The sequence below is a fragment of the Pseudopipra pipra genome, chromosome 1 (assembly GCF_036250125.1).
Source record: "Pseudopipra pipra isolate bDixPip1 chromosome 1, bDixPip1.hap1, whole genome shotgun sequence".
NCBI lineage: Eukaryota > Metazoa > Chordata > Aves > Passeriformes > Pipridae > Pseudopipra > Pseudopipra pipra.
The window spans coordinates 7,266,225-7,292,818 of NC_087549.1; the positions used below are offsets into that span (position 1 = coordinate 7,266,225).

The 26,594-nt window shown below is 39.3% G+C and overlaps 1 protein-coding gene across 4 annotated transcripts in view; it reads left to right on the forward strand.

Moving 5' to 3' along the window:
• ZFAT (zinc finger and AT-hook domain containing) overlaps positions 1-26,594 on the forward strand; it is a 127,572-nt gene that overhangs the window by 57,691 nt on the left and 43,287 nt on the right. For all 4 annotated transcript variants that reach the window (XM_064644319.1, XM_064644308.1, XM_064644298.1 and 1 more), the window contains 5 exons: positions 3,355-3,615; positions 14,340-14,513; positions 23,187-23,337; positions 23,616-25,084; positions 26,275-26,507. In XM_064644319.1, the coding sequence (XP_064500389.1) occupies positions 3,355-3,615; positions 14,340-14,513; positions 23,187-23,337; positions 23,616-25,084; positions 26,275-26,507 (2,288 nt within the window). The remainder of the gene's footprint in view (positions 1-3,354; positions 3,616-14,339; positions 14,514-23,186; positions 23,338-23,615; positions 25,085-26,274; positions 26,508-26,594) is intronic.

Sequence of the window (26,594 nt, forward strand, 5' to 3'; positions counted from 1 at the left end):
ATTTTGTCCAGCGCTGGAGTGTGACATCTTTCCTTGGGAAATGACAGGTATTTACTGGGAACTGTAGTCACTCACACTCCAGTCTTTTGTAGGGCTTCCTTTCATAACTTTGCACGATGATCTCCATTTCCTTCAAAGTGCTTCTGAAAACTCTGCTCTTTTTTTGCTTCTAGTTAGTCAGATTGGTGAAGATTTGGGGGACAGCATCAATGACCCTGGCTTCATCTATTCATAATGTTCCATAATGATCCATTCCCTGATGGACCACTGTTTGATTTAGGCTATATCTGCATTATGGGATACATGCTCTGTCAGTTATTAAACCTTGAAGAAAGTTACAGTCTGTGTATCATAATTTCCTCTGAGGAGTTTATCTGATTAAGGTCACTTAAAACCATGGCATGTGCCTGAGCCTCGTCCTTGCTTGAACACAGGACACAACCACAGCAGACATTGACTCGAGGGATAATAGGTGTTCTGGGTGCTCTGATACACAGACAGAACAGTAACAGGATAAGGCTGTGGATGAGATGTGTTTATATGACACCTTGTGTAGAATATTCTGAATACAGCCGTGTACTGTTGTGATGAATGAAATATAAGCTTTTTACACTGACGCTTGAGGAAGGATTCATGTCGCATAATGCATTGACCTGCTAAGATTTGCTCAGGATATTTAAGTGAACACCTACACTTGTGACTTCTGACAAAGTTCTTGTATTAAATAGATTGATTTGGAGAAGCTTATGTGAATTATTCCTGTGAAGGAACAGTACAAAAATAGACATATAGTTTATTTCATTATTTTCTTTTTGAAGTGCCTTTTTTATGTCTTTGAGTACATAATTATACAGCACAGCACAGAATGTCTTCCCTGAATATTGCCACTGCTCATCCAATACCAGTCAGCATAAAGTTTGGTGTCAGTGAGTCTGTAATGAGTGTAAAATCCCCAGAAACAACTAATTTGTTCTTGGGGGAACAGGATCTTACTTTACAATCTTTTTAATGACCAATTTAAGACTTCTATTTCTGACTAAGCGCCCTTGAAATAAGCGTTAGGCTTTTTTTCATTATTTATTTAATACACTGCTTTATTTTTAACAGTTAAGCAGATTCTTTTTTCTAGCAAGTGATGTTTGATTAACTTGGTTGTATGCTGGCAGATGAATGACAGTGTGCTACTATTAAATTACTGTGTGTTGTTAATCTTAGGTGGTGCTTCGAGCAGTGTTAAGGACTCACTGGGGCCAAGCTGGATAGAGAGGAAGCTGGAATTTATGGTCATGTGCATCATTAAAAATTTAATTCTGGCTAGCTCAAAGTATCTTGTGATATATTTTGTCCTGGAAAGAGGAAACCAAGGAGCAGGGAAAAGAAAGGACTGTGATAAGCCTCAGGAGTTCTGGTGATGTGTATCAGTGGCCCGTATGAGCCCTCCTGTTCCTGTGTTGCTGCCTTGCACTTGCCACCAAACCCACTTAAATGTTTGGGAACTGCTGTAAATTCTCCTACTGGTGGGCACATTTACAAACATTTGTAAAATTTGCACATCCTTTATATATTTGCCACACCATTAGTAGTCACAGTGATAAGAACTGCAATTTTTGTAAGCCATAGCAGAGGATCTACCACCAGCCCTCTAAAGTAGTACTTTTCACATTTCCACCTACCTGCAAGATTTTGTTTCAATTTCTGCCTCAGTGCGAAAGTGCTGCTCTGTTTTTCCTGAAGTTTACATTAAAACGGTCAGGAAGAGCCATGTCTTTGACCTGGTTTTTCTTCATTTATTTTGTTGGGTAATCTGATGATTGCATTGTAAAAGAATGAAAGGAATATCATACACAGAGAATATGGTGGTTGCATTCACTCTTGCAATCATGGGATTTAATTATTTTACAGTAACTTGAGCAGTATGCATGTCTGTATTCCTCATGTTGGATACATTAGCAAAGTGTGACCTTTTGACATGTTGACGTGAAGATAATTATTGTTTGTTGGCTTGTTTTAATTTTATGTTAATTTCTTCAACTCCAGGCACCAAATACTGATTGCTATGATCGATGGATATCAAAATAACCTGAATGGTAGCAAAGAGAAGTTTTGAGAGCACTGAAATCACCCCTTTCTTTTTGGCTGATATTTGACAAACTACTTTTGCTGGAGTAGCACAAAAGTTCAGGGCACTGATGGAGAGTTGCAAAAACTTACGAGGAAAGGGTTGCTTTTTTTTCTATTCATAATGAGGTTTTTGATGTTTTTATTACATTTATTTAAGCAGACAGGTAGTCAATCATTACTATAAGAAGACAGAATGCTTTCTTTTTCATTTGATAGTAATTACGTGATTAACTCAAAGCTGTGGTCTCTGAATGTGGGCTTTTGTTTGCCTGGTATACTTAGGGAAATGCTGGAGAGATTATGAATAAGATACTGCCCCCCCTTCCTGTTCTCCTACGTCATCCTCCCTTAAAGTACCTTGAGGTCATTTATTTGTCCATATACTCTAAATCAGCCAATTCAATAAGGTCTTTTGGCACCTGAACTTGAAAATTATTTGTGGCTTTTTTTTTTTTTTTTTTTTTAAATTTTCTGTCTTTTTCTGATTTTTCAGACTTTCACACTGCCAATCTCAATTTGTCAGAATCTGTGATTCTACAGCAGTGATAAGAGAAACGTTAAGCAGGAAATACAGTTTATATTGTCCGGCATTTCCTCTACAGAAATATGGAAATGTAAAATTATATTAGGAGTTGTGGATGACTTCTGATTTTAATTAAGGAAACATTTTTGCATGACCTCTGGAATTTATTTGTGACCAACAATTTTTTTTGCCAGCTTTTGGGTAGAAAGTTCTAACAATAAAGAACCACAGGAAATGTTAGGGAGTAATTGTTAAATATATTAAACGGACAATAAGCTTTTGCTTTTAAAATATGAATTCTTTTTCTCTGATGTCTGATTACATCTCAAGACAAATAATTTCTGATTTAAATTAACAGGCTTTTTGTAAAGTGTCAGAACACAGTAAAACAACTTCGTAGAATACATGTGCTGCTACAGTTACACAACAGTCTAGGAGAGCTCTTGCAGTGTAATTTATGTAAAACTGTGGCACTTTGACATCTGCTGATCTCAATAGCACAAACATTATTGCTTTGCAGCCACCAGAAATGTCAACAAGTACCACTGCTTGAAATAAATTTGTGTGAAGCTAACCCTTTCTTAAGCTTTCAGGATAGAGTCTCTCAAACTTCATTTCATGTACCTGTTTTTCAAAAATCAGAGGGATATTAGCTAATTAACTGTAGCATTTAATTATAGCTTCCTTTAAACTTTAACTTTCTTCTCTAGAGCTTCTCGTAGCGAAGAGGAAAAGGGGCAGACCTAAAGGGTCTACTAAGAAGTTTTGTGTGGATGAAGATGTGGCAGAAAACAACCCTGTTCCAAGTGAAGAAACTCCCCCTGGAACAGAAGAGGGCCCAGAACTGTCTGAAGTCTCACCAGGCAGCTTGGAATGTAGGAAATGCAATCGGAAGTTCTCCAACACACGTCAGCTCACTAAACATATCTGCATTATTGTCTTAAATGAAGGAGAGGAAGAAGGAGATGGAGGTAAGAAAATGGTGAACAAAAATATCTGAAACATTTGTGGAACAGTGTGTTCCCACCGTGAGACCTGACCTGTAATCCCCAGTGTTGGGTTTTAAATGGAATGGAGTTGTCTGTTTCTTGTAACACAAAAAGCATTTTGAAGCAAAACTGAGCATAGAGTCAGACAAAGTATTCAGGGTTTTTTTTCAAAATAGTTAAAATGTTTATTGCACTTACGATGGTCTTAAAACTCCCTAAAATGCTTGTTTTGCATTAGCAACTGTTCTGTTTCTCACAAAGAGGGTTGCAGTTTTTCAGTGAGAAAGGCCACACAGGTAAGTATCACATAGGTGAGGAAGGATGATCCTGTACAGGTGTTTCTGTCCTGTGACTTGGGAAATCTCAATTCTGTTCTGTTCTTTTGACACTTTTAGAATCTGCTTTTCTGGATGGCTTGTTTTATTGTATAAAAAGTAATGCCAAACTCACCTCCTCTTTTTTACAAAACTTTATGCAAATAACTGTCCTTGGCATATAGGAGTTCATTGTTTAAATTTAGCTTTAAGATTGAGTTGAATATATCCAGCCTCTCAAAGTTTTAGAGTAGAACAGAGCACAGTAGAGTATTTTCAGTCAGGAGGAACCTACAATGACCATGTAGTCCAACTACCTGACTAGTTCAGGGCTGATTAACAGTTAAAGCATATTGTTAAGGGCATTGCTAAATATTTCTTAAAGATTGACAGGCTTGGGGTATCAACCACCAATCTAAAAAGCCTGTTGAAAAAGACAACAGTGAATATTCATTTAGAGTAGAATAGTTGGAAGGGACTGTTAGTCATCTAGTCCAGCTGCCTATTTAATTTGGCTAGGAGGTGAATGTCACATTCATACAAAGCAATGACCGTGTCCAAATTGTCTACGTAAGTTTTGTGTTTCTGTTAAAATTCACTTTTTGCCTTAGCCACAGTTGCTCAGTATCATATCCTGTTGATTCTATTTGCAAACAAAATTTGCCATTGATTTTTTTCCAGCTTTCTTATACCCTTTTGTGTCCAGTCTGCCATTATGATACACAACTACTATGACTATTTTACTTTTAGTGATATGGAGAGTTTAAATTTTGTGGCAAAGCCTAATTAAAATAAGTTTAGAATACATTGACAGGGCAGAGAAACTCTTGCTTTGATAAAGGACCTGGTTATATTTTACTATCATCAGTGCTAGGATTTTTCAGCTGTCCATAGTGACCGTTACTTCGGCTGTCTCACCTCTGACATCCCAAGTGTCCGTGCCCTTACTGTTTGTATGTGCTAGGTCCAGTGTTCACATTTGCATTATTTTGGCAATGTTGCCTTTTCTTATGTCCTTTTAAAAGTACTAACTCAAATTAACCATTCTTGACCTGTTAGCTCATTAGAGTTCCCAACTCTTATCTTCGTTTGTTTTGCTACACACTGCCTGATTTTTTAAACTAAATTGCTCATCCTTTTCCTTCTTTGTAAAGAAAATAACCTCAGTTTTGGGCAGATGAAACATCTTTTGTGTATTCTCTGGTAAAAGCAAACCAGTCAAGCAATTAAGTTGTTCATGAGCAGCAAAGGGGTTCCAGTTGTTGGTGAGCTAGAAGGTCTCCAGCCCAAAGCTTCCTATCGACACTCCCCCCCAACTTAGTGTCATCTGCCAATTTGCTAATGATAGACTCGATCCCCTCATCCAGATCGTCCGTAAAGATATTAAACAGGACTGGGCCCAACACTGATCCCTGGGGGACACCACTCATGACCGGCCAACTGGATGCAGCTTCGTTCACCACCACTCTCTGGGCCTGGCCCTCCAGCCAGTTCCTGACCCAGCACAGAATGCCCCTGTCCAAGCCATGGGCTGCCAGCTTTTTCAGGAGAATGTTGTGGGATACAGTGTCAAAGGCTTTGCTGAAGTCCAGGTAGACCACATCCACAGCCTTCCTCTCATCCACCAGGTGTGTCACGTGCTCATAAAAGCAGATCAGGTTGTTCAGGTAACCTGCCTTTCCTAAACCCGTGCTGGCTGGGCATGTTCCCCTGTCCATCCTGTAGGTGCTGTGTGATGGCACTTGGGATGATCTGCTCCATGACCTTGCCGGGTGCCAAGGTCAGACTGACGGACCTGTAGTTTCCCATATCTTCCCTCCCTTATGCATGTGCATCACATTGGCCAACTTCCAGTCATCTGGGACCTCCCTAGTTAGCCAGGACTGATGGTAAATGGAGAGTGGCTTGGCAAGCTCTTCCTCCAGCTCCCTCAGAACTGAGCACAGAGTCAAGGTGCACCCACCCAGTGCCAAGTACAGGGGGATGGTCACTGCCCTGGTCCTTCTGGCCACACTATTGCTGATACACCCCAGGTGCCATTGGCCTTCTTGCCCACCTGGGCACAAACTGGCTCATGTTTAGCTGCTCTCGACCAGTACCCCCAGGTCCTTTTCCAGTGGGCAGTTTTCCAGCTACTCTGCCCCAGCCTGTAGCACTACCTGAGGTGGCTGTGACCCATGGGCAGGGCTTGGCACTTTGCCCAATTGAACCTCATACAGTTGGCCTCGGCCCATCGAACCAGCCTGTCCAGATCCCTCTGCAGAGCCCTCCTGGTTCATACCATGGCATAAATTTATTTTTTTTTCTGTTCTGTTTTTTCCTGTTCTTAATGATTCCTCAGATTAGGTTGAATTTCCTGACTACTGCTTACTATTGAATTTATGTTTTCAGGAAAGTATTTAGAAAGACAAATCTTTCCTGTGTTGTAAGAGTCAATTTAGAACCCATTATTCTATCAGTAAAGCTGTTTTCTTTATGTGCCTTTCTTAGCATTTATTGTCACTGCAGGTGGGAGTCTGTTCCAAATTAGCACTGCTCTGCACATATATTTATTTACACTGGGTTTTCTAAGCTTTAGTTATACTTAGCAAAGATCAAGTAAGGAGTTTTGGAAAGCCTGTCCCAGCTCTGGAGCCCCCAGCACTGGAAGGACACAAGCCTGTCCAGAGGAGGCCACCAAGTTGATTAGAGCAATGGAGCACCTCTCCTATTAGGAAAGGCTGAAAGAATTGGGACTGTTCAGCCTGCAAAAGAGAAGACTTCAGGGTGACCTCATTGCAACCTTCCAGTATCTGAAGGGACTCTACAAGAAAGATGGAGAGGGACTTTTTACAAGAGCATATAGTGACAGGACAACGGGGAATAGCTTTAAACTGAAAGAGAGTAGATTTAAATTAGATATTAGGAGTAAATTATTGTGAGGTGGTGAGGCACTGGAACAGATTGCCCAGGGAAGTTGTGGCTGCCTCATCCCTGGAAGTGTTTAAGAACAGGTAGGATGGGGCTTGGAGCAACCTGGTCTAGTGAAAGGGGTCCCTGCCAGTGGGGTTGGAACGAGATGATACTTTAAGTTTCCTTCCAACCCAAACCATTCCTGATTCTGTGATACACAGATGATGGTGTTGCTGTCTCAGTACACAGTGCTGCAAGTTTTACACCAATTATTTATTGTGTGTGTGTTTTTGTCTCTGTATAATGTTCAGTGAATATTTTGGTTGCTTGGTTGCTTGAGCAGATGTGATTGATACCAACATTTCCAAGAGTAAATTATCCCTGACATAAAAACTTTTTGAAATCACACTTATTTTGCTGTACGTAAAAAAAAAAGACTGAAACTTCTAATTTGGTGAGATTCCACTGTTGCTGAAGTTCTTAGAGCTGGATGGACAGTTTTACTGAAGGCCTGTGAATCTTCCAGAGTTGCAATACCTGCTCTCACATTTCAGACATTGTAGTTCAGAGCAGATAGCTAAAAATCACCATAGGTTCTTCTTTAGTCTTTGACGTTACATAATACGTTCAGGTTGGTTTTTATTTCCCCTTTTATCCATGTCTTTCCAACTTGAAGTTAATTTTCAAATGCTTCTAGGATTTTTCTATAGTTCGGTTTTTTTACTACTTTCTCATATTTTTCATTTCTTACAAAGCTTAGCACTATATGGACATTTGATTAATAATCAGTATGTTTTCATTTTCACTGTGTCTGGCTGCAATGGAGTTAATTTCCTTTTGTAGCATATGATGCACCCACTCATATGATGCAGTGTTTTATATTTGTGACCAAAATAATGTTTTAACTATTGATAAAATATGCTAAACATACAAATATTGAAAAGATATATATTGCAATTCTATGTGATATTCTTTATTGAGAGAAACATAATATGTGTTTTGAGCTGAAGCTCAAATACTCGTTAAGGTTTCCAAGTAATAAAATGTTTTGCTATCTTTTATAGGTCTTCAAGGAAAGTGTTGAAAACTGTAACATAATGGACATTTATAATTAAAATGAATAAATTGGTGTAAAATTCTGTTGAAACTGAAGTGTGTATTGGTCAGAGGAATATTTAAAAGATACAACAGGTCTCTGATGTTCTTTAGTTCTGTGATTAGTGATCCACATTGACCTCTCAAGAGATCAGTGTCTCGGTGATGGTTGTCCCACTCTTTCAGGAGTCACCAGGCCTTACTGGTTGCTGACATCCTCCGTGCATCTAATTTGATCCTTTGATGCTGATGATTGCCTTCACTTTGTGGGCTCAGTCATTAAAACAGCAAAAAAAAAAAGTGATTTAATTTTTTGCAAATGTGGTGGGTTGACCCTGGTTGGACTCCAGGTGCTCAGGTGCCCAGTGAAGCCACTCTGTCGCTCCTCTCCCTCAGCTGGACTGGGGAGAGATCACTCACCAGTTACTATCACAGGCCAAACAGACACAATCAGGGGAAATCAGTTTATTATCACTTGAATCAGAGCAGGATAATGAGTAATGAAACCAAATCTTAAAGCACCTTCGCCCTATCCCTCCCTTCTTCCTGAGCTCAATTTCACTCTCCCCCCCCAGCGATGCAGGAGGATGGGGAATGGGGCCTGTGGTCAGTTCATCACATGTTGTCTCTGCTCCTGCTTGCTCTGGAGGGCAGTGACTCCTCAGACTCTTCTCCAGCGTGGGGTTCCTCCCATGGGAGCTAGTCCTTCATGAACTGCTCCAGCATGAGTCCCCCATGGGGTCACAAGTCCTGCTCTGGCCTGGGCTCCTGTCTCCACAGGTCCATGGGTCCTGCAAGGAGCCTGCTGTGGTGTGGACTTTGCACAGGGTCACAGCTTCTTTCAGGCACCCCCCTGGTGTGGAGTCCTCCAGTGTGGAGTCCTGCAGGAGCTGCAGATGGATCTCTGCCCTCCCCTATCCCACCCCAGGCCTCCGTGGGCTGCCTCACCATGGTCTGCATCACAGGCTGCAGGGGAATTTCTGCTCCAGTGCCTGGAGCACCTCCTGTCCCTCCTTCTTCACTGTAGAGTTTTTTCTCTGACATTTTCTCAGTCTTCTTTCCAATGACAATAGCACAGTTGGTATTTTTTTTCCCCTTCTTAAACACATTATCCCAGAGGTGAGGGAGGTGGTGGATTCGCCGTCTCTGGAGGTTTTTAAGATGAGACTGGATGTGGTACTTAGTGCCATGGTCTGGTAACCACGGCGGTGTTGGATCAAGGGTTGGACTTGATGATCTCAGAGGTCCCTTCCAACCTGGCTGATTCTATGATTCTATGATCATTGATGGGCTTAGGAAGGCTCTGGCAGCTTCTCACAGAAGCCACGCCTGTAGCCCTCCTGCCATCAAAACCTGGCCACACAAACCCAATACAGCACAGAATTAAAAAATGTCTGTTGTACTTACAAATTCCCCCATGTACAGGCTTAGTAAATGTATTTTTTTTAAAGAGGGCTTGTTTCCCTAAGCAAGTTGCTCTGATGTAAGCTGAGCTGTTTATACACCTGTTTGTTTCTTTTTGGTTAAACCAAGTTAACAGTTCTGGCTAGTGATTTGGATCTGGCTGGCTGGTGGTACTGCCATCCAGTGTTTTGTCCTAAGACAAAACTAGAAGAGTTGAGGTTCTTCCTGAACAGCCACAGGTTTTCACTGTGTCTGCTTCCAGCCAGAAAACAGACCTGCTTCATCTTCCAGCACTGCACTGGGGGGAGTTTGAGGATTTTGACTGCTGTTTGATTGGCTCAGTTTCCCAGCAACTTCCTCTAAGCTCACTTGTTTTGAGAGATAGACAACAGGTAATTATTTTAACCACCATCCCTCTCCCACACTGCAGCATACCTGAATCTCTGTCAAGATGTAAGGACAATGAGGGGCTGCGGAACAGGATTTGGGTGGAAGACACATTACAGCACTGGACAGAGTCCCTTCTCTGGAGTAAACCATTCATTCATGCTGAATTAGGAGCCTAAGTAATTCTTAAAGATGTCTCTTTTGGCCTTGGTTTAAAATGTTTTTGCCATCAGCTGGGTTCTGATTTAAATTAATTTTTCCTGCAAGTAGTATATCTTTCTCTGCTGGAGAAACAATTGTCTGTGTTAATTTTAAATAGCCAGTCCATCTTTTTTCCAAGCTGCTCTCTTGCTGCTATGAAATATCTGCGCTTTTTAGGGGATAAGAAATAGTAATTTGAACGAAGAGTAGTTTAAAAACATGCCAGTTAAGGATGTGTAGCTGTGCTCCTGAAGTGTCATACATCCAATTACAAATGCCCAGATCAGTCCCTTCAGTTAACAACTCTAGCAGAATCCTGGGACAGATTGGAAGGGATTCTGAAAGCACTGATTAATTCAGAGTTGACAGCGGCTTTACCAATCAACAGAAACATGACCATTTCTTAAATGTGTTGGAAGGCGCAGGCACAGTGCTGTATTTCTTGCACAAACACAAGCAGGCGTTTGAAGCTGCTGTCGTTGGGGAGGGGAGGTCACTTCATCCATCTGTTGCATCCAGGTGCCAGCTGACAAAGTGCTAAGCTGACTGCTTAGCAAGGGAGATGCAGAGTGAGACAGTTCGTTTAAACAAACCTGTTCAGGAGCAAGTGAAGGCCCTAACAGCCTGGAGAAAGTGGGCTTAGGTATTCAAATTTTTCTCCTAAATTATCTTAAAATCACTTATGGGTGTTTCTTTTTTATATAGCTGAATTGTCCTAGTTGTGAGGGGCAAAACACTTACTTTTGACACTCTAATCCACAGTACTAATATTGAAGGAATTTTTTCCAGGAAGACTAAATGCTAAATTCCAAGAACTAAATGCTGTTGAGATGGCCCCACACTCTAGAAAGGCCATTTGAGTCCTGTGGTCAAAGTTGAAGCTCTTATTTTCCATTAAAACATACTTTTGTTTACTCTCAATTCCCTTCTAAAGCACACCATCCAGTTCAGGATTTTTTGGTGTAGAAAGAGTCCAGGAACAAAACAGCTGTCATTGAGTGTTAAGATTTTTATTGATTTGGTGATTTGATGGGAGGTGTTGGTTTGGGGGATTTTTAAGTTTCTTTCAGGTTACACACAGACTATGAAATAGTTCTGTTTGTAGCAAAAAGTATTGACAACATGTGCATCCCAGCTCCTTTTCAACAGATTGTTTCTGAAAGATGTTTGTTCCTCTCAGAAAGGGGAAGAATGGGGATACTGCCATCATCATCAGATTAGTGAATAAATCTAAATAGTTAAGTATCAGAATTCAAACACTCTGTAGAGAGGAGACTATTTTTTTTTTGTGAGGGTGAGAATGTTCTTACAGATATTCAGCACTAATTGAAGGTGTTCAGCAAATCAGTTCAATTTTCTCATTTGCCTGTTTTTCCCCGATATATATGTGGCCTTTTTTGGTGTTAACTGAGTTTGCATGGCACTCAGTACCTTCCTCACACCTTTACTCACAGTGAATGTAGTCCTTCTGTTAGGGGCTGGATGTTCTCAGCTCATACTGAGATGGAAATTGAGATTCAGTCCTTTGTGAATTACTTACCAGATTTGGGTTTCTTAGGAAAATATTTTCCCATGACCATAACCTTAATTATTAGTGCTTATCATACATGTACAAGGTTTCTATGCATATGACACAGCAACACTTTGGCAGAGAAATGTTTTTATATTGCAGTTCTGAATGTTATTTTTAAGTCTTTTTAAATAGCATTTTTGGAGTTCTGTTTTGAAAACGGGGAGATATAATCAGCTGTATTTATTGTAACATGTCTCTTCCACAGCCTTTACCCTTGGTCAGACTGATCTGCCTGACAGAGGCACATAAGGAGAGAAAAGCAGCATGAAACATTTCTTAGCTGGTCCTGTGGTCATAGTTATTCACAAGTATGGATCACAAATTCAAGTCTGTGATTTGTCCTTTTTTTTAGTAAATTCCAATATTCAAAACTAACAGTTACAGTTTGACATGAAAAGCGTGAAATGGCAAAGTTTTATTGTTTGATTTCAGGCACTTTATTTCCTCATTAAACTGATTAAGTCTTACTTTTTAATGGTTAGAAAGGAGGATTTAGGAGCAGAGTGCTTGGATTCTATTCATATAACTACTAGGAATTACATGATTCTAAGCAAAGTGGAGAAAATTCTGTTGTCCTCATCGTAGCTTTTATTCCAATCTACAGTTCTGAATTTCTTTTGACTAAAACATGTTTTGTCCACAGGTATATTAAATCTTTCTTTTTTTCTTTTTTTTTTTTTTTCTAACTCTAGCACTAACTCTTACTGCCCACTGAACAAAAGCAGATTAATTAACCCAATTACTTTTTGTATTTGTTGTTTAACAGTAGGTGAAATAGCCTCAGGGAAACGTAATTCAATAAGCAGCTTACATTCTTTGTGTCTTCTGATACTTTATGAGAAAACTTTCTTCTTGTGGTAGTCTGATCCTGCAGAGGAAATTGTGATGATTCATTTTCTTGTTGATAATAATCTAACATAGGCTGTTTCATGAAGAAAATGTGGAAAAATTTGTTTGTTTCATAGAATCATTAAGGTTGGAAAAGACCTCTAAGATGGAGTCCAACTTTCACCCCTGCTCATCACACCAAAAGAAACCACTGCACAAGCAGTTTATGGTTTAAACTGCTGGAATTTTCTGGAATTTTTCTTTATATTCAAATATCCCTTTCAGGTATTGCAGAGAAACGTCAGTGTTAGAATTACATGATTTCAGTAGCAATTAATAATTTACACCTACATTAGGGAGTTAAATGGGGACATTAGGAGACTCTTTATATATAAAGCAGCAATATTTTCCAAAATCATAGAAGTCTACAGAGAAAAAGGTAGTTGAGAAGAGGCTTAGATCAAGGAATTTATCTAATGAAATTGAAGAAATCATTAGAGCAGGTACTGAAAAGCTGGGTGCTCTCCAGGCAGAGAAGCTGGAAGCTGGGACAGAAGCATTGCTAACATGGCTCCATAGAAACGTGACTGGCTTCAGTCACATTTGAATTCAGCTTGCTTTGTGGTTGTTCCTCATTCTAGGGGTTGTAAATATGAATTTCGGATTTACTGATTAGCATCATGTCATTACCAGTTGTCAGTGTTGACATTTCTGCCTAAGGACGCCTGAGAAAGCTAAACTTGTTCCTGCACACTGTGTTTCCTTCTGGCTTTGTGTCCCTATCACAGTAGAACACCTACAGCACGTTATGGATACAGATGGAATAACTTACACTGGAGATTGAGTCAACTGATTCAGATTCAGGGGGAAAAAAAGAAAAATTCACTGGGTTTATTTATCATTTTCTTCCGTTGGTTTCTGCTTTCCTTATTCATTACATTCCTTATTCTGGCACATTTGCATTGTGCCTTAATTTGCCAAATTTATTTTCTCTAGCACGGATTTTCTACCACTTCATCTAATATAAGAAATTTTATTGGCATAAACTTAGAGTTTTTATCTTTGTGCAGGTTTGGTTTTTGTTCTTTGCGTTTTTTTGTTGTTTTGGGGTTTTTTTTTAAGAATTTCAGAATTTCAAATTGCTCATTTGCTTTAAGGAAGAAATAGCTTGAAGGAATAATTCAGTTGATTATTTATTATTCATTCTTATTTCAGATGAGTGTTTTGTATAGAGTCATGGACTCATAGAATCATAGAATCAACCAGGTTGGAAGGGACCTCTGAGATCATCAAGTCCAACCCTTGATCCAACACTGCTGAGGTTACCAGACCACGGCACTAAGTGCCACATCCAGTCTCATCTTAAAAACCTCCAGGGACGGTGAATCCACCACCTCCCTGGGCAGCCCATTTCAGTGTCTGATTGCCCTCTCTGTAAAGAATTTCTTCCTAATATCCAACCTAAACCTCCCCTGGCAGAGCTTAAGACCGTGCCCTCTTGTCCTACTGCTGATTGCCTGGGAGAAGAGAACCACCCACCTGGCTACAACCTCCTGTCAGGGAGTTGTGGAGAATGATGAGGTCTCCCCTGAGCCTCCTCTTCTCCAGGCTGAACAACCCCAGCTCCCTCAGCCTCTCCTCATAGGACTTGTGCTCAAGTCCCTTGGCCAGCCTTGTTGGTCTTCTCTGGACCTGCTCCAGCACCTCAGTATCCTTTCTGAACTGAGGGGCTGTGAAATAATTTGGAAACACAAATGTTTCTGAGAATCCATTTTTAAAATTTGATTTGTTTCTCTTGTTTTTTTATTTGTGTAAGTATCACACTAGTTTTATTACATAGAGTTTTATTAAACCTTCCTCTTTAGGGATCATACAGCGCATCTTGTTTTGATAATGTCTGTCTTCCTATGGTAGCATTAATTTCCTTCCCGTTTGTTCTTGTAGTGTCACTGACTGTGTCACCTGCATTGCTTTTGTACATAGTTACCTTCTTTTTGATGTTTGCTCTTTAGGTAATGATTCTGACGTTGACCTTGACAGGAAGGAAGACGAGCGAGAAAAAACTCCAAAGAGGCCCAGAGTTCAGAAAACAGAGAAAACCCCATCAACTAAGGACACCGAACAGGTTCCAGGAGCTAAAAATCCTATTATAAGTGTGGTTTTGACAGCCCATGAAGCTATTCCAGGTAATCAAAATCACCAATTATATAATAATTTTTTTTAAACCATGCTGACACTGTATAAAACAGTCACTGGTCTGAGACCAGGCTGTTTGGGATATTTATGATATGAAAAATATGTACTGTTATTTGATTATCATGATACAGAGTCTCTACCTCGGACATTTACATAATTTTAGAACTTAAGTCACATTTCTTCTTCAGTGTGACTTGGTTGTAGTTATCTGCATTAAGATCTGTTGTGTTTAGCCTGTAAATTGTTTTAAAGAAGAAAATGTTAAAACATTGACCAAAGAACAGAAAAGGATTTTTTGCCGGTAGAACCTCTATTATGGCTTTCGATTTTTGCATATATTTATGATAAATGTAAAATTGTTTATGAAAACATAAATATATGTATAATATACATACAAATAATTTAACAGAAAATGTGTAAATATATTTGAAAATCAAGTTCTGCATAATGACTAAAGGTTTCAAACTATTTATTTTAAAACTAGGTTTGCATTTGCCTGTTTATATAAACCATTAAAACACCTGACTGTCAGAATCCCTTTTTGATAGTTTTGTGCATTATTTTCAGCTTTGTAGCTTTGTTGTTCTCCTTTTTGTTGTTGCTGATGTTTCTGAGTATTTGTTTTGCTTATAACTGTCAGAAAAACTTGAATGTCTTTATTTATTTTCTTGTTGTGGTTTGGAAGCTGGCTGGATTTTCTGTGTTGTAGTTTAATGTCTTTTGATGTTGAGATCTGTGATACGCTTGGATTTTGTTTGCTAAATTGTGTTTCTAGTTGCAATGGTAGAGGAAGCTGGATGAACTCACCTACAAATATCCTGTGTGCTTAGAAGGAAAGTAAAAAAACACCTTCACATTCATTGTCTGGGATTTACAATTTCAGAGTTTTGGATTTACACTGAGCTGTTAAAAATTTGGCCTTGCAATACTGTAAATACAGAGGAAGGTGGGAGAGGACTGGTGAGCATTGGAAGTGTGGAAGCCTGGTTTTGGGGTGGTTTGAGGTCTGCACTGCTTCATTTCACTGACCACAGCTCTCTTTCTCCTGGGTGATGTAACCCTGGGCTCTTTCCTAACTGTTGTGAAACACTCATTTTCCCACTGCGCTCCCACGTTTTGCCCTTTCCCACTGCATGTGGCTTTTCCCCTATCCTGGTGCTCATTCCCCTCCTTGCCACACATGGGACTCCCCTTGTGTCCTCTGCTCCTTCAGCTGGGAAAAGGAGAACATGCAATGGCTGGTTAAGGGGCTCATGTAGGTGTTAATAAATGGGTTCCTAAAGGTGTTAATGTATGGATATAAACAAACTTCTTCCCTTCCTCAGGCCTTTTGGAAAGAGCTGTCACTGGAACTCCCCTCTTCTAGTGCTAAATATTATGAACCCTGTAAGGATTGTTCTCTTAGACCTTTAAATTTCTGGCAAGGACTAGAAAAACTTTCAAGAGAGGGAGGACAGACATGGTAGACAGTGCAATCAAAGATCCATTTTCATACCAAACTAGCCTAAAAAGGTGAATGAAATAATAGTAAATACAGATAGTGAAGCAAATGTAGGAAGCTTGTGATGCAGGAGAGGAAATGAAAATCTAGAGGCCATTGGTGCCCTAATTACTACCGAGTACAATTTTTTCATTGAATAACAAAAATTAGGGTTTTCTTTGCACATGTGCTCTTTGAGGGACTCAAAATGTTAAAACAACTTCAGCTTTGGAGTTCCTTATGCATAGCACATGGTACATTCAGAAGGCTTTAATGAACCAAAAGGATTTATGATCAAGCGTGAACCTGCAGCTGTTTCTGAAGGTCCTCTCATTTATTTGATTGACAGTTAGTAATCTTATTACATTCAAGTTCCCAGCTAAAATATGTGTAATAAAAAAGTCATTGCTGTTAAGACAGATATGAATTGTCACCTGACTTTTCAGTGTTTAGAAATTCTAGAAGATACAAGTGGTTAAGTCTTTGAAGATTAAAAGGAAAAATAATTCATTTAGTGCAATTACATTTTAATTTATATTTCATTGATTTTCCTTCTTTTTTTCAATTAATTTCAATTATCTAACTATATCTTAGTGTCACTAGTAATTCTTAGGCTATTCTCCTTTCTCAGTAATACTTTAATGACTGGAGTTTTTAATAAAGATCTTTCATAGTCTGTTATTCCATTTTTCTGGAGATATATCATGTGCTGAAGAGGTGAGTTACTGCTTTAGACTGCTGTTGAAGAATATAAATGGATAAAACAGTTCTCCCTTCTCCCATGCTTTCTGTGTACTAGACTATCTGTAAAGTTAAACTCAAAATAAGGTTTAAAGGTGCTTAAGCACGATTTAAACTTAGCCATCTGTAGCCACCTGTTACCTAGCTTTAAAGATGAATGGAAATATCCTTTTCTATGTCCAGTGCAGTAGAATATTGGTGAAGATTTCATATGACAATTAGAAAAATAGAGAAGGCCTTGAGAATTAGTTGTATTTTATTCACAGTATAAAGGAACTACTCAGACTGTATTTCTCCCTTCTTAAATGACAGATTCTTTCGGAAGTATTGCATTAACATTTTGCCATAGTTTTGCTATGCACTATTTAGGTTTGGGACACTGCTTTAAATCATGTGTTCAGTAGATTACTACTAAATTGATCTCCTCAAAATCCCTTTGAACAAACAGATGAGTTGGTTTTTAACTTCCCAGAAAGGACAGTTGGACAACATTGATTTTCCCCGATGTTCCTCTTCTGTAATTTTTTTCTTGGGAGGCATATGAAAGGTAATAGACTTACAGCTTTAGAAGTCTGAAAGCTTGCATTAACCCATGAACTAAATACAGCCTGAGTAAGAGTTGTAGATTTTTTTTCTGTGCAGGCATTGAAGTAATTTGACAGGAGAGTCTGTGCCAGCCTCATGCAGTGCAAGGCCAAGTGCAAGGTCCTGCACTTGGGCTGAGGCAATCCCAAGTGTGGATACAGGCCTGCAGTGTGTGGATTGAGAGCAGTCCATCCAAGAAGAACTTGAGAGTATTGGTGGATCAGAGGCTGGACATGAGCTGGAAGTGTGTGCTTGCAGCCCAGAAAGCCAAACACGTCCTGGGCTGCAACCAAAGCAGTTTGGGCAGCGGCTTGAGGGAGGTGATTCTGCCCCTCTATTCTGCTCTTGTGAGATCTCACCTGCAGGGCTGCATCCAGCTCGGGAGTCCCCAGCACAGGAAGGACATGGACTGTTGGAGCAAGTCCAGAGGAGGCCACAAAGATGATCAGAGGACTGGAGTACTTCTGCTGTGGAGACAGAGAGTGAGCTGTGGTTGGTCAGGCTGGCTACAGAAAGATCCAGAGAGATCTTCAGGCAGCTTTCTAGGGCCTAAAGGGGACCTACTAAAAAGCTGGAGAGGGGCTTTTTACAAGGGCACGTAGTGGTAGGACCGGGGGAAATGGCTTCAAACTGGAAGAGAATAGGTTTAGATTAGGTAGTAGGAAGAAGTTCTTCACTGTGAAGGTGGTGAGGCCCTGGCACAGGTTGCCCAGAGAAGTTGTGGCTGCCTCATCCCTAAAAGTGTTCAAGGCCAGGTTGGATGGGGCTTTGGGCAACCTGGTCTAGTGGAAGATGTCTCTGCCCATGGAAGGGGGGTTGGAATTAGGTGATCTTTGTGGTCCTTTCCAACCCAGACCATTCTATGGTTCTATAACTGGAGGGACCTGGGGACCTTGAAGAGAAGGAGTGCTGTGATCATGGACACACGCACCTGATACCAGATCAGACACAGTACAATTTTTCATAAGCATCACAATTAAGAATGAGAGTAAATAAATACAGTTCTATGCACCTCTGAAAATAGTTTGTTTTGAGTGGCATATACTTTTTTTCTTTTTTTGTGGTCTATTTTTAAGAACAAGTGAGTAAATTCAGCCAAATATTCAATCTTTTGGTGTTTTTATGTATTGTATTTCCCATGTTTAAATTCTGTAAATTATCAAGGCTTCTAAAACCGATTTATTATTCATGCTTAATTAGTTTGATTCAGGAGAGATTTGAACATCTAAATTGTTGTTTTATGTAAATCCTCTAATATTTTAAAGACTCGGCTTGTTACTAGCAGAGTTGTTTTCAGTTCCTGTGAAGATGGTCAGTGGTAGAATGTTTTGGGTTTTTTGGGGTTTTTTTCAAGAAATACAAAAATAGCATGAAGTATTTAACTTCTTGATGACAATTATTTTTTGCTTTTGGATTTTTTTTCTCTACAAATTCTTAATACAACACTTCACAGGTTTTTCTGTCCCTGATTTCCAATGAGGAACTACTGTCCATAAAAATCCAGCTGAGTTCTCCTGCTGCTATACACTTTGCTGTAATTTATGAATGCTTGGTTTCTTCTGCCATTGAGATTTTTGGGCAGTGGGGAAGAAGTGGAAGAATGTCATTTTGCTTACCAGTTTGGGAGTGGCTTAGTTTAATTGATGACAGTCTTTCTCTTTAACTGGTAACAGTATTTTCTGTTTAAGACAATTTCTTTTCTGTAGCTCATGAAATGATGGTTGTGGTTTTATGGCACATCTGAATGGATTTAGTATCAGACAAAACGATCCTCTTGGGGCAAAGGAGGAGGATTGGGACTACCCCTCCTTAAAGTATCTGGGTCAGTAAGTACAGACTGCTGTCACAGGCAAGTGCTTTCCTCTGACCCCAGCTTCCCATCATTTGGATCATTGTGCCTGTTGCTGCAGTTTGTGGTAAAACACACCAGAAAACTGATAATGGATTTACAGAAAGAGAGAAATGGTGTAGAGTTTAACCAGATCCCCCCTCTTCATCTTCAAGAACTCCTGTGCTGGCTCTTTTAAGGCATCACCAGCATGTAGTTGAGCGGAGGGGTGGAGAACAGACACGAACCTTGTGCTGATTTAAAGCAAATGTTGAATTAGGCAAGGGTTGGAAAATTAAACCTCTGAATGTGAGCAGGTGTTTATCTTATCATGGGATTTAGGTCAGCCAATCTGATGTCCAGCTCTGTTGAAAGGGGTAGGAATCTTCATCCCCCCATTCACAGATGTGTGTTTCTATTGCTTTGTGTGAGTTGAAATGTGTTTAACCTCATGGTCAGCTTACCTATACAAATATTAAAAGGTTCTTTTGCTTGTTTTGAGCTTTATTTTGAGGGATAGGAGTAGGTTTGCATGGGGACCTTTGGGGATTATGGGTAGGGTTGATTTCTGTTGATTTGGCTTTCAGAACTGTCTTACCAGAGATCATAGGCATTTAGAGCACATTCCACAGGATAGTGTAGAAGCTGAAAAAATACATTTCTTCAAAAAGAGATTGTAAGAAACAAATATTCACTTCATATCCATAACACATTATTTTACCAGTACAGACCAGGGTACCTACATTATGAAGATTTTTTTTAAACTTAAACTTCAGTTGAGGTCCTTTTTTTTAAAAAAAAAATTCACCTAGTCAGATCAGTTGTCTCTAAAGGCAGTTCACAGCATCTCTGTAGGAAAGAAATAAGAAACTTATTGTACAAGCTCTCCTAGATTCTAACATTGATTGAGCTGGTGTTTGAATCTGGATGATCATATTTAATACATATCTATTAATTTGTCTCTAAATCCCTTCTTGAATATATTTATATTTTCAGTCTCTGTGACATTGTGGAGTAATTATCCCATAATTTAATTACACACAGAGTGAAAGTGCACATTCTTTTGTTTTGTTTTCAGCCTGCTGACTGCCTATAGATCTGTTCTTTGTGGTTTATGAGATAATGATTATTCACACTTTTTTCACAGTGTTGCTAATTTTAGAGATCTTTATCATTTATCTCTCTTGCAAGCTGAAGGTCTCAAAGTTATGTATTCCTTTTCCAAACAAAGGGATTTTGTCTTTGTTACTGTTTGCTGGTTTATCTTTTTTTTGTGGTCTGTACTTGAAATGTTGGGAGGTTCATGGAATTTAGTTGAATTGGTAGGAATTTGTTTGATGATGTCTTCTGTTTTATTTCTGATCATTTCTAATAATTCTTTTATCTTTTAGACTGATAAGTATTGGAAAGCTCTATGATGAAGGACAAGCTGCTTTTCTGAGAGATAGACTGTAAGACATCAGAGACCATCCCTGAGTTTGAGGCAGAGATGAGGCTTGTTGGGTGATGCTTATCTGTAGAAGTTCCTGTCAGAATGTCATGAGGAACTCAAATCTTACTACTTTGAAAACAGATTTGCTTAGATGATATTGACTGAAAAGAGGAAAGCAAAAAACAAAGTCTAGTAAATTAAAAGACCATTCTGCATTTAAAATAGAGATTTAATAGTGCTGGAGGAAGGATATTTTAAAAGAAATGATCAGTACAGTTAACCTCTTTTTTCCCCCTGATATGAATATGCTCTGACTTCTTGAAATGATCATCTAGGGAAACAGTGAGGAAAAACTTTTATCTTCCTTACTGTCATATGATGTTCTTACTGAAAAATAAGACCTTGTATCTGTTTGCCTTGTTCTTATACTTTTCCCTGGCTTGAATATTGAGGGCAGTTCTTTTGTGATTTGGGACATGTGGGGACTAGGTTGGGTAGAGCCTAGAAACCAATTTCCACACTTTCTAGGCACATGCTGTAGTCATTAGTTTGTGATTTAGCAGTGACTGCAGTGGCTGCTGGTCCATTAGCAGCCCACAGGCAGCATCCCAAGTGGATGGAGAGAGACATGTAATGTTTCTTAATGCTTCCCTATCTTCTAAGGGTAGGGAGTAGCTACCTACCGTGAGGGGACAGGATTGCCTCCTATGAGCAAGTGCTTCATCCGTATGTTCCAAGAGCTGGATCTCCCTCTTTAGGTTTTTAAAGGCATTGGTCTCTCAATGAACTGCATAGGGAATTTAGAGGCATTAATAATAGGGTAACCTTGGAGCGTTCTGCCCACTTAAAGTATGCAAAATACTGATGAGTTAGTATTTATCTAGTGAGTTAGTATATATTTAGTTCACCCAATTTAGGTGATTAAATTTTTATAGTGGTAGTACAAAAGTCTATTAAACAGTTCAGCAGTCCTTTCAGGAAATGCTCAAACATCCTGAAAGGCAGAAGGGCACAGAGGAGAGTTAGTGTGGAGCATTTAATAAGGGTCTTTGTCTCACATTCAGGAAATGGGAGGCCTAGAAGAGGTAGCCATGCATATAAAGCAGTTCAAGATCTCTTTTCTTTTAACTGAGTTGTTCTAAATATAGAAGACTTTGTTTCTATTTTAAGTATTGAAGTATGGGAACACCAGTCTAGTATCTAATGTCTGTTGTATCACCTTTACACTGAACCCACTGATTGAACCACGTCTCTTGTGCTATGATGACAAGCTCCCATCTCACTGGGCTACCACAGTGCAATCTGGGAGATGCAATTCTGCTGGACAGCCTAACATTTGTGGGAGAGGGAGGAACAAGAAGAATATATATAATACATAATTATAATATATATAACATATTATGTATAATACATATAACATTCTGGTAACATTTAGATTGAAAACTTGGAAGATCAGTTCTGATGAACCTGCAGAATTTTTAGTACAGAACTGAAAGCATTATTAAAAAACAGTAGTTAAAAAAGCCATTTTTGGATGCAGCCAGTTCAGTGAGCAACAGTGCTACTACAATCTGTTTAGTTCCAGAGTTGGCTGATGTCCCATCTGATAAAAAAAGCTTCAATAGCCTTACACACTCCCAAATGGCTTCTTCTCAAAATATCTCCATTTCCCACTTTAAATCACTGAAGAACCCACGGAATCTCCATCTTTCTCCCTTTTTTAGTCTATAGCACCATTTTCCTCCACTTAATGTCCCTCAGTCTTTCACACCTTTTGTTGGGTAACTCCCACTGTTGTTTCAGAGACTTTATGTTAATATTGCCTAGATGTTGTATAAATAATATCTTCAGGAATCTGATCGTAATGCATTCAGTAGAGCCCCTTTACTCCTGCTCCTAGTGGAGATTGAGAAGTGCACATGAAACACAGAATCATAGAATATCCTGAGTTGGAAGCCACAAGAATCATCAAATACAACTCCTGGCACTGCATGGGACAGCCTCAAGAATCCCACCATGTGCCTGGGAGCATTGCCCAAATGCTCCTTGAACTCTGGCAGGCTTGGGGCCGTGACCACTTCCCTGGGGAGCCTGTTCCCAACATACTCTTTTATTCTGAGGGGATGGCAATATGCCACAAATATAAGGAGTTTAAGGAAAGGATATGAAGATTTTTAAGTATAGACTAAACTGTGTTTTACCTGGCCTTATTTGTGGAACTGATTAAGCAATTTGGCAGAAGTTTTCGGAGGATGTGGTATGAGGCAGAAACAGAAGAATGTAAATTTCATTTTGGAAAGTTACAGTCTTTTAAGGGTGCAAATATTTGAGTATAGGATCTCATAATAACAGGCATCAAGCACCATTTGAGTAACCCTCAAAACCATCAGTCCTGGCACATTATTTAGGCAGATCTGTAATGTAAGTACCGATATCTTTTCAAAGTGTATCCATCATTTTATGCACAGGAACTTAACAGAAACTAAAATAGTTGAACTAATGATTACAGAGTTTAATGTTTTGTTTACACTTGTGTATTATAAACAATGCACATTTTAGTATGAGTTTTAATGAGCATTTCTTTGTTTTCCTTATAGGAGCCACAAAAATTGTTCCTGTTGAGGCTGCTCCCCAGGAAAGTGAACCCACAACTCCAGAGACAACAGTTCAAGAGCCATCACAACGAAAAGGATATCAAGAATATTCCATTCAACAAACCCCATATGAACAGGCAATGAAATCAAGCAGGTGATTTTGAAGTTCTTTTATTTGTGTTCATGCAGAATATGAATTAAATGCTTCCCCATCCATTTTAATGAAACTGAAATATTTTTCTGAGCCCTTTAAATAAAGGAACAGCTGAAAATAATCTGTGCGTAAATTGTATAATTTAAAGTGCTTGTGGAGAATACATTTAAAAAAACCCTAAACATTTCTGTCCATTATGAATATTTGCGGAATTTTGACTCATTATGTCATCAAGTTTCAATATTGTAAATATAACTGGCTTGTTTTTTTCTTTTTAGGTTGGGCCCGACTCAACTGAAGATTTTTACATGTGAATACTGTAACAAGGTGTTCAAATTTAAACACTCCCTCCAAGCACATTTGAGGATTCATACAAATGAGAAACCTTACAAGTGTCCTTCCTGCAGTTATGCCAGTGCAATCAAAGCCAACCTGAATGTTCACATGCGGAAACACACTGGAGAGAAGTTCAGCTGTGATTATTGTACATTCACTTGCCTCAGCAAAGGCCACCTCAAAGTCCACATCGAAAGGGTTCATAAGAAAATTAAGCAGCATTGTCGCTTCTGCAAGAAGAAATACTCGGATGTCAAAAACTTGATCAAGCACATCAAGGAAACTCATGACCTTCAAGACAAAAAGGTGAAAGATGTTTTTGATGAGCTTCGCTTGATGACACGAGAGGGCAAAAGGCAACTTCTGTATGATTGCCACATTTGTGAGCGCAAATTCAAAAATGAGCTTGATCGAGACCGTCACATGCTTGTTCATGGGGATGAAAGGCCCTTTGCTTGTGAGCTCTGTGGTCACGGAGCCACTAAATACCAAGCTCTTGAGCTTCACGTTCGGAAGCACCCCTTTGTGTACGTGTGCTCTGTGTGCCTGAAGAAGTTTGTCAGTTCTGTGAGACTCCGTTCTCACATCAAAGACGTTCATGCGGATCTGCAGGAGGATTCTGTTTTTAACAGCTCTATCAACCAAAGCTTCTGCCTGCTCGAGCCAGGAGGGGACATCCAGCCAGAAGCCCTTGGTGAACCGCAAACACAAACTGCAGGGGAATCGACTGTCACAGGTCCTGATGCTGTTAACACACCACAGCCACCTGCTGGTGAAGGTGAATCGACAGCTGCAGATGTCAGCCATAATGGCCAACATAATGGGAATGTTAAAGTTGATACAGTCCTTTCCTTGGAATTTGAAAACCCTCTGATGAAGAATGTAGCAGAGACACTGTGTCAGACAACAGAGGTAGCAGTCCCAAACATTCAGCCCTGTGTAGCATCAGATTGCTTTCTGCTGAAAAATGGTACTGCTGGTCCTGAGGAGTTAAAGGTTTCTCCTCCAAATGAAGAGGAAGTTAATCACTGCAGTTCTGTAAATGAGCAGGGTGAAGAAATTCATCTTTTACTGTCTGAAGACAAAAGTTTAAATTCGAGTCAGAACAATACAGTGGCTGAGAACCTTCCAGTCTCTGAAGAGAGAACCCAGTCTGTTCCTTCTAGTGAATCAGAAAAAAGCAGTCCTCCAATTCAGAACTCAGCAGAATCCACGGACCCTTTGCCAGCACCAGAAGCTGGAGCAGCCACCAGCCCACAGGCAGCCTCTTCCAACACAGCTACATCCAATGGTGGGACTGGATCCGTTGCCTTCATGCAGATCTTGGATAGCTTGCAGAAGAGACAAATGAACACAGAGTTGTGTGAGAGGATAAGGAAGGTTTATGGAGACTTAGAATGTGAATACTGTGGTAAGGAGCAGTGGAATTATGTTTGTTTGGGGGTTTTTTAAATGTTATGTAGTGAACCATCTTTTTCCTTCTCCTCTGGTTTACAGTGTTTGATATATTCGTGTATCTTTTCAAAAGTATTAATTTTGTAGTTCAGTATGGTTCTGGTATCCAGTGAGATTTACTTTTTGCTGTATAAATAGTGTGAAATGAGTCAAATCTCCTCAAAAAAACACTAGTGGAATATAGTAAAGCAATGATTTGCAAGGCTCAATTTTCTGTTCATGTCAAATTTGATAGAATTAGATTATTTCTGTCCAAATGCCTCTACCCAGGTCATAACTTTCACTGGGTCCAAGCACAGCAGATTTAGGCATGGGATCAGCATTACTCAGTCCATGTTTTAATGCTTAAGCTTCATTATCAGCTTAGTGTAAGATTCAGAGTCTTTTTCTTATAGTATAGGAGGATCTATGGTAATATATATTCTGTAGAATAGGCACATATATACTGGCATATTTTTGTGACTTGTTTTGCACCACGTTCTGTCAGATGAAAATTTTCAATTATGGTATCAGATCAAGACCATTCTGATTGTAAATGTGTTTTTTTTTTTAATTTGTGGAAGTGGGAATAATGCATAATTCAGATTTATTCTAACTGAAAATGTTTGTGTTTACATAACTGGAAAGGAAACAATTTGGGATTTATGTTGTAGTCTTCATTCTTGAAAAGGGAAAGGAATCAAAGTCTGAAAAAAACAAGTTTTTGAAACACTATAACACTGTACCTCAGATGAATTGCTCTGCATTTTTTGGTGCCATTACGTCAGAAAGGCTTTTAGGAAGGAGTAACATGAAAGGAAGTAACAAAAATATTTTGACAGTCTTTTTTAGTGTACAGTTGCGTTCAGATTCTTTGTATAGGAGAACAGGTGTAAAGAACTTTTTCTTTAGGGAAAGATCATTGATATGTGTTAAAGTTGCCCTTGTTAGGCTGTTTCAGGACATATAACACAATCTTTTTAGACAAAAATGGGTTTTGTAAATATATTTTCAGTAGCGAAGGGTCTTTAGACAAGTTTTCGTTAAAGACAAAAGGGATAGGATTCAAACAGTGTGTTTGGCTCTGAAAGAAAATTGTGTATTTATTGTAATTTTCACTAACAGTTGTGTAGAAATTACTTTCTTCATGTCTAATTTTATTTTCAGGCAAATTGTTTTGGTACCAAGTGCATTATGACATGCATGTTCGTACACATACTCGAGAACATTTATATTACTGCTCCCAGTGCAATTACTCCTCCATCACCAAAAACTGCCTTAAGCGTCACGTCATCCAGAAACACAGTAATATTCTGCTGAAATGTCCCACAGAACATTGTGACTACTCTACCCCAGATAAATACAAGCTCCAGGCACACCTTAAAGTTCACACAGATCTGGTAAGTAACAAACCAAATGGTTTGTTTGTCCAAATTCAGTGTCATCATCATAGTGTTTGGAATTGTGTGGTAATATTTGAAGACATA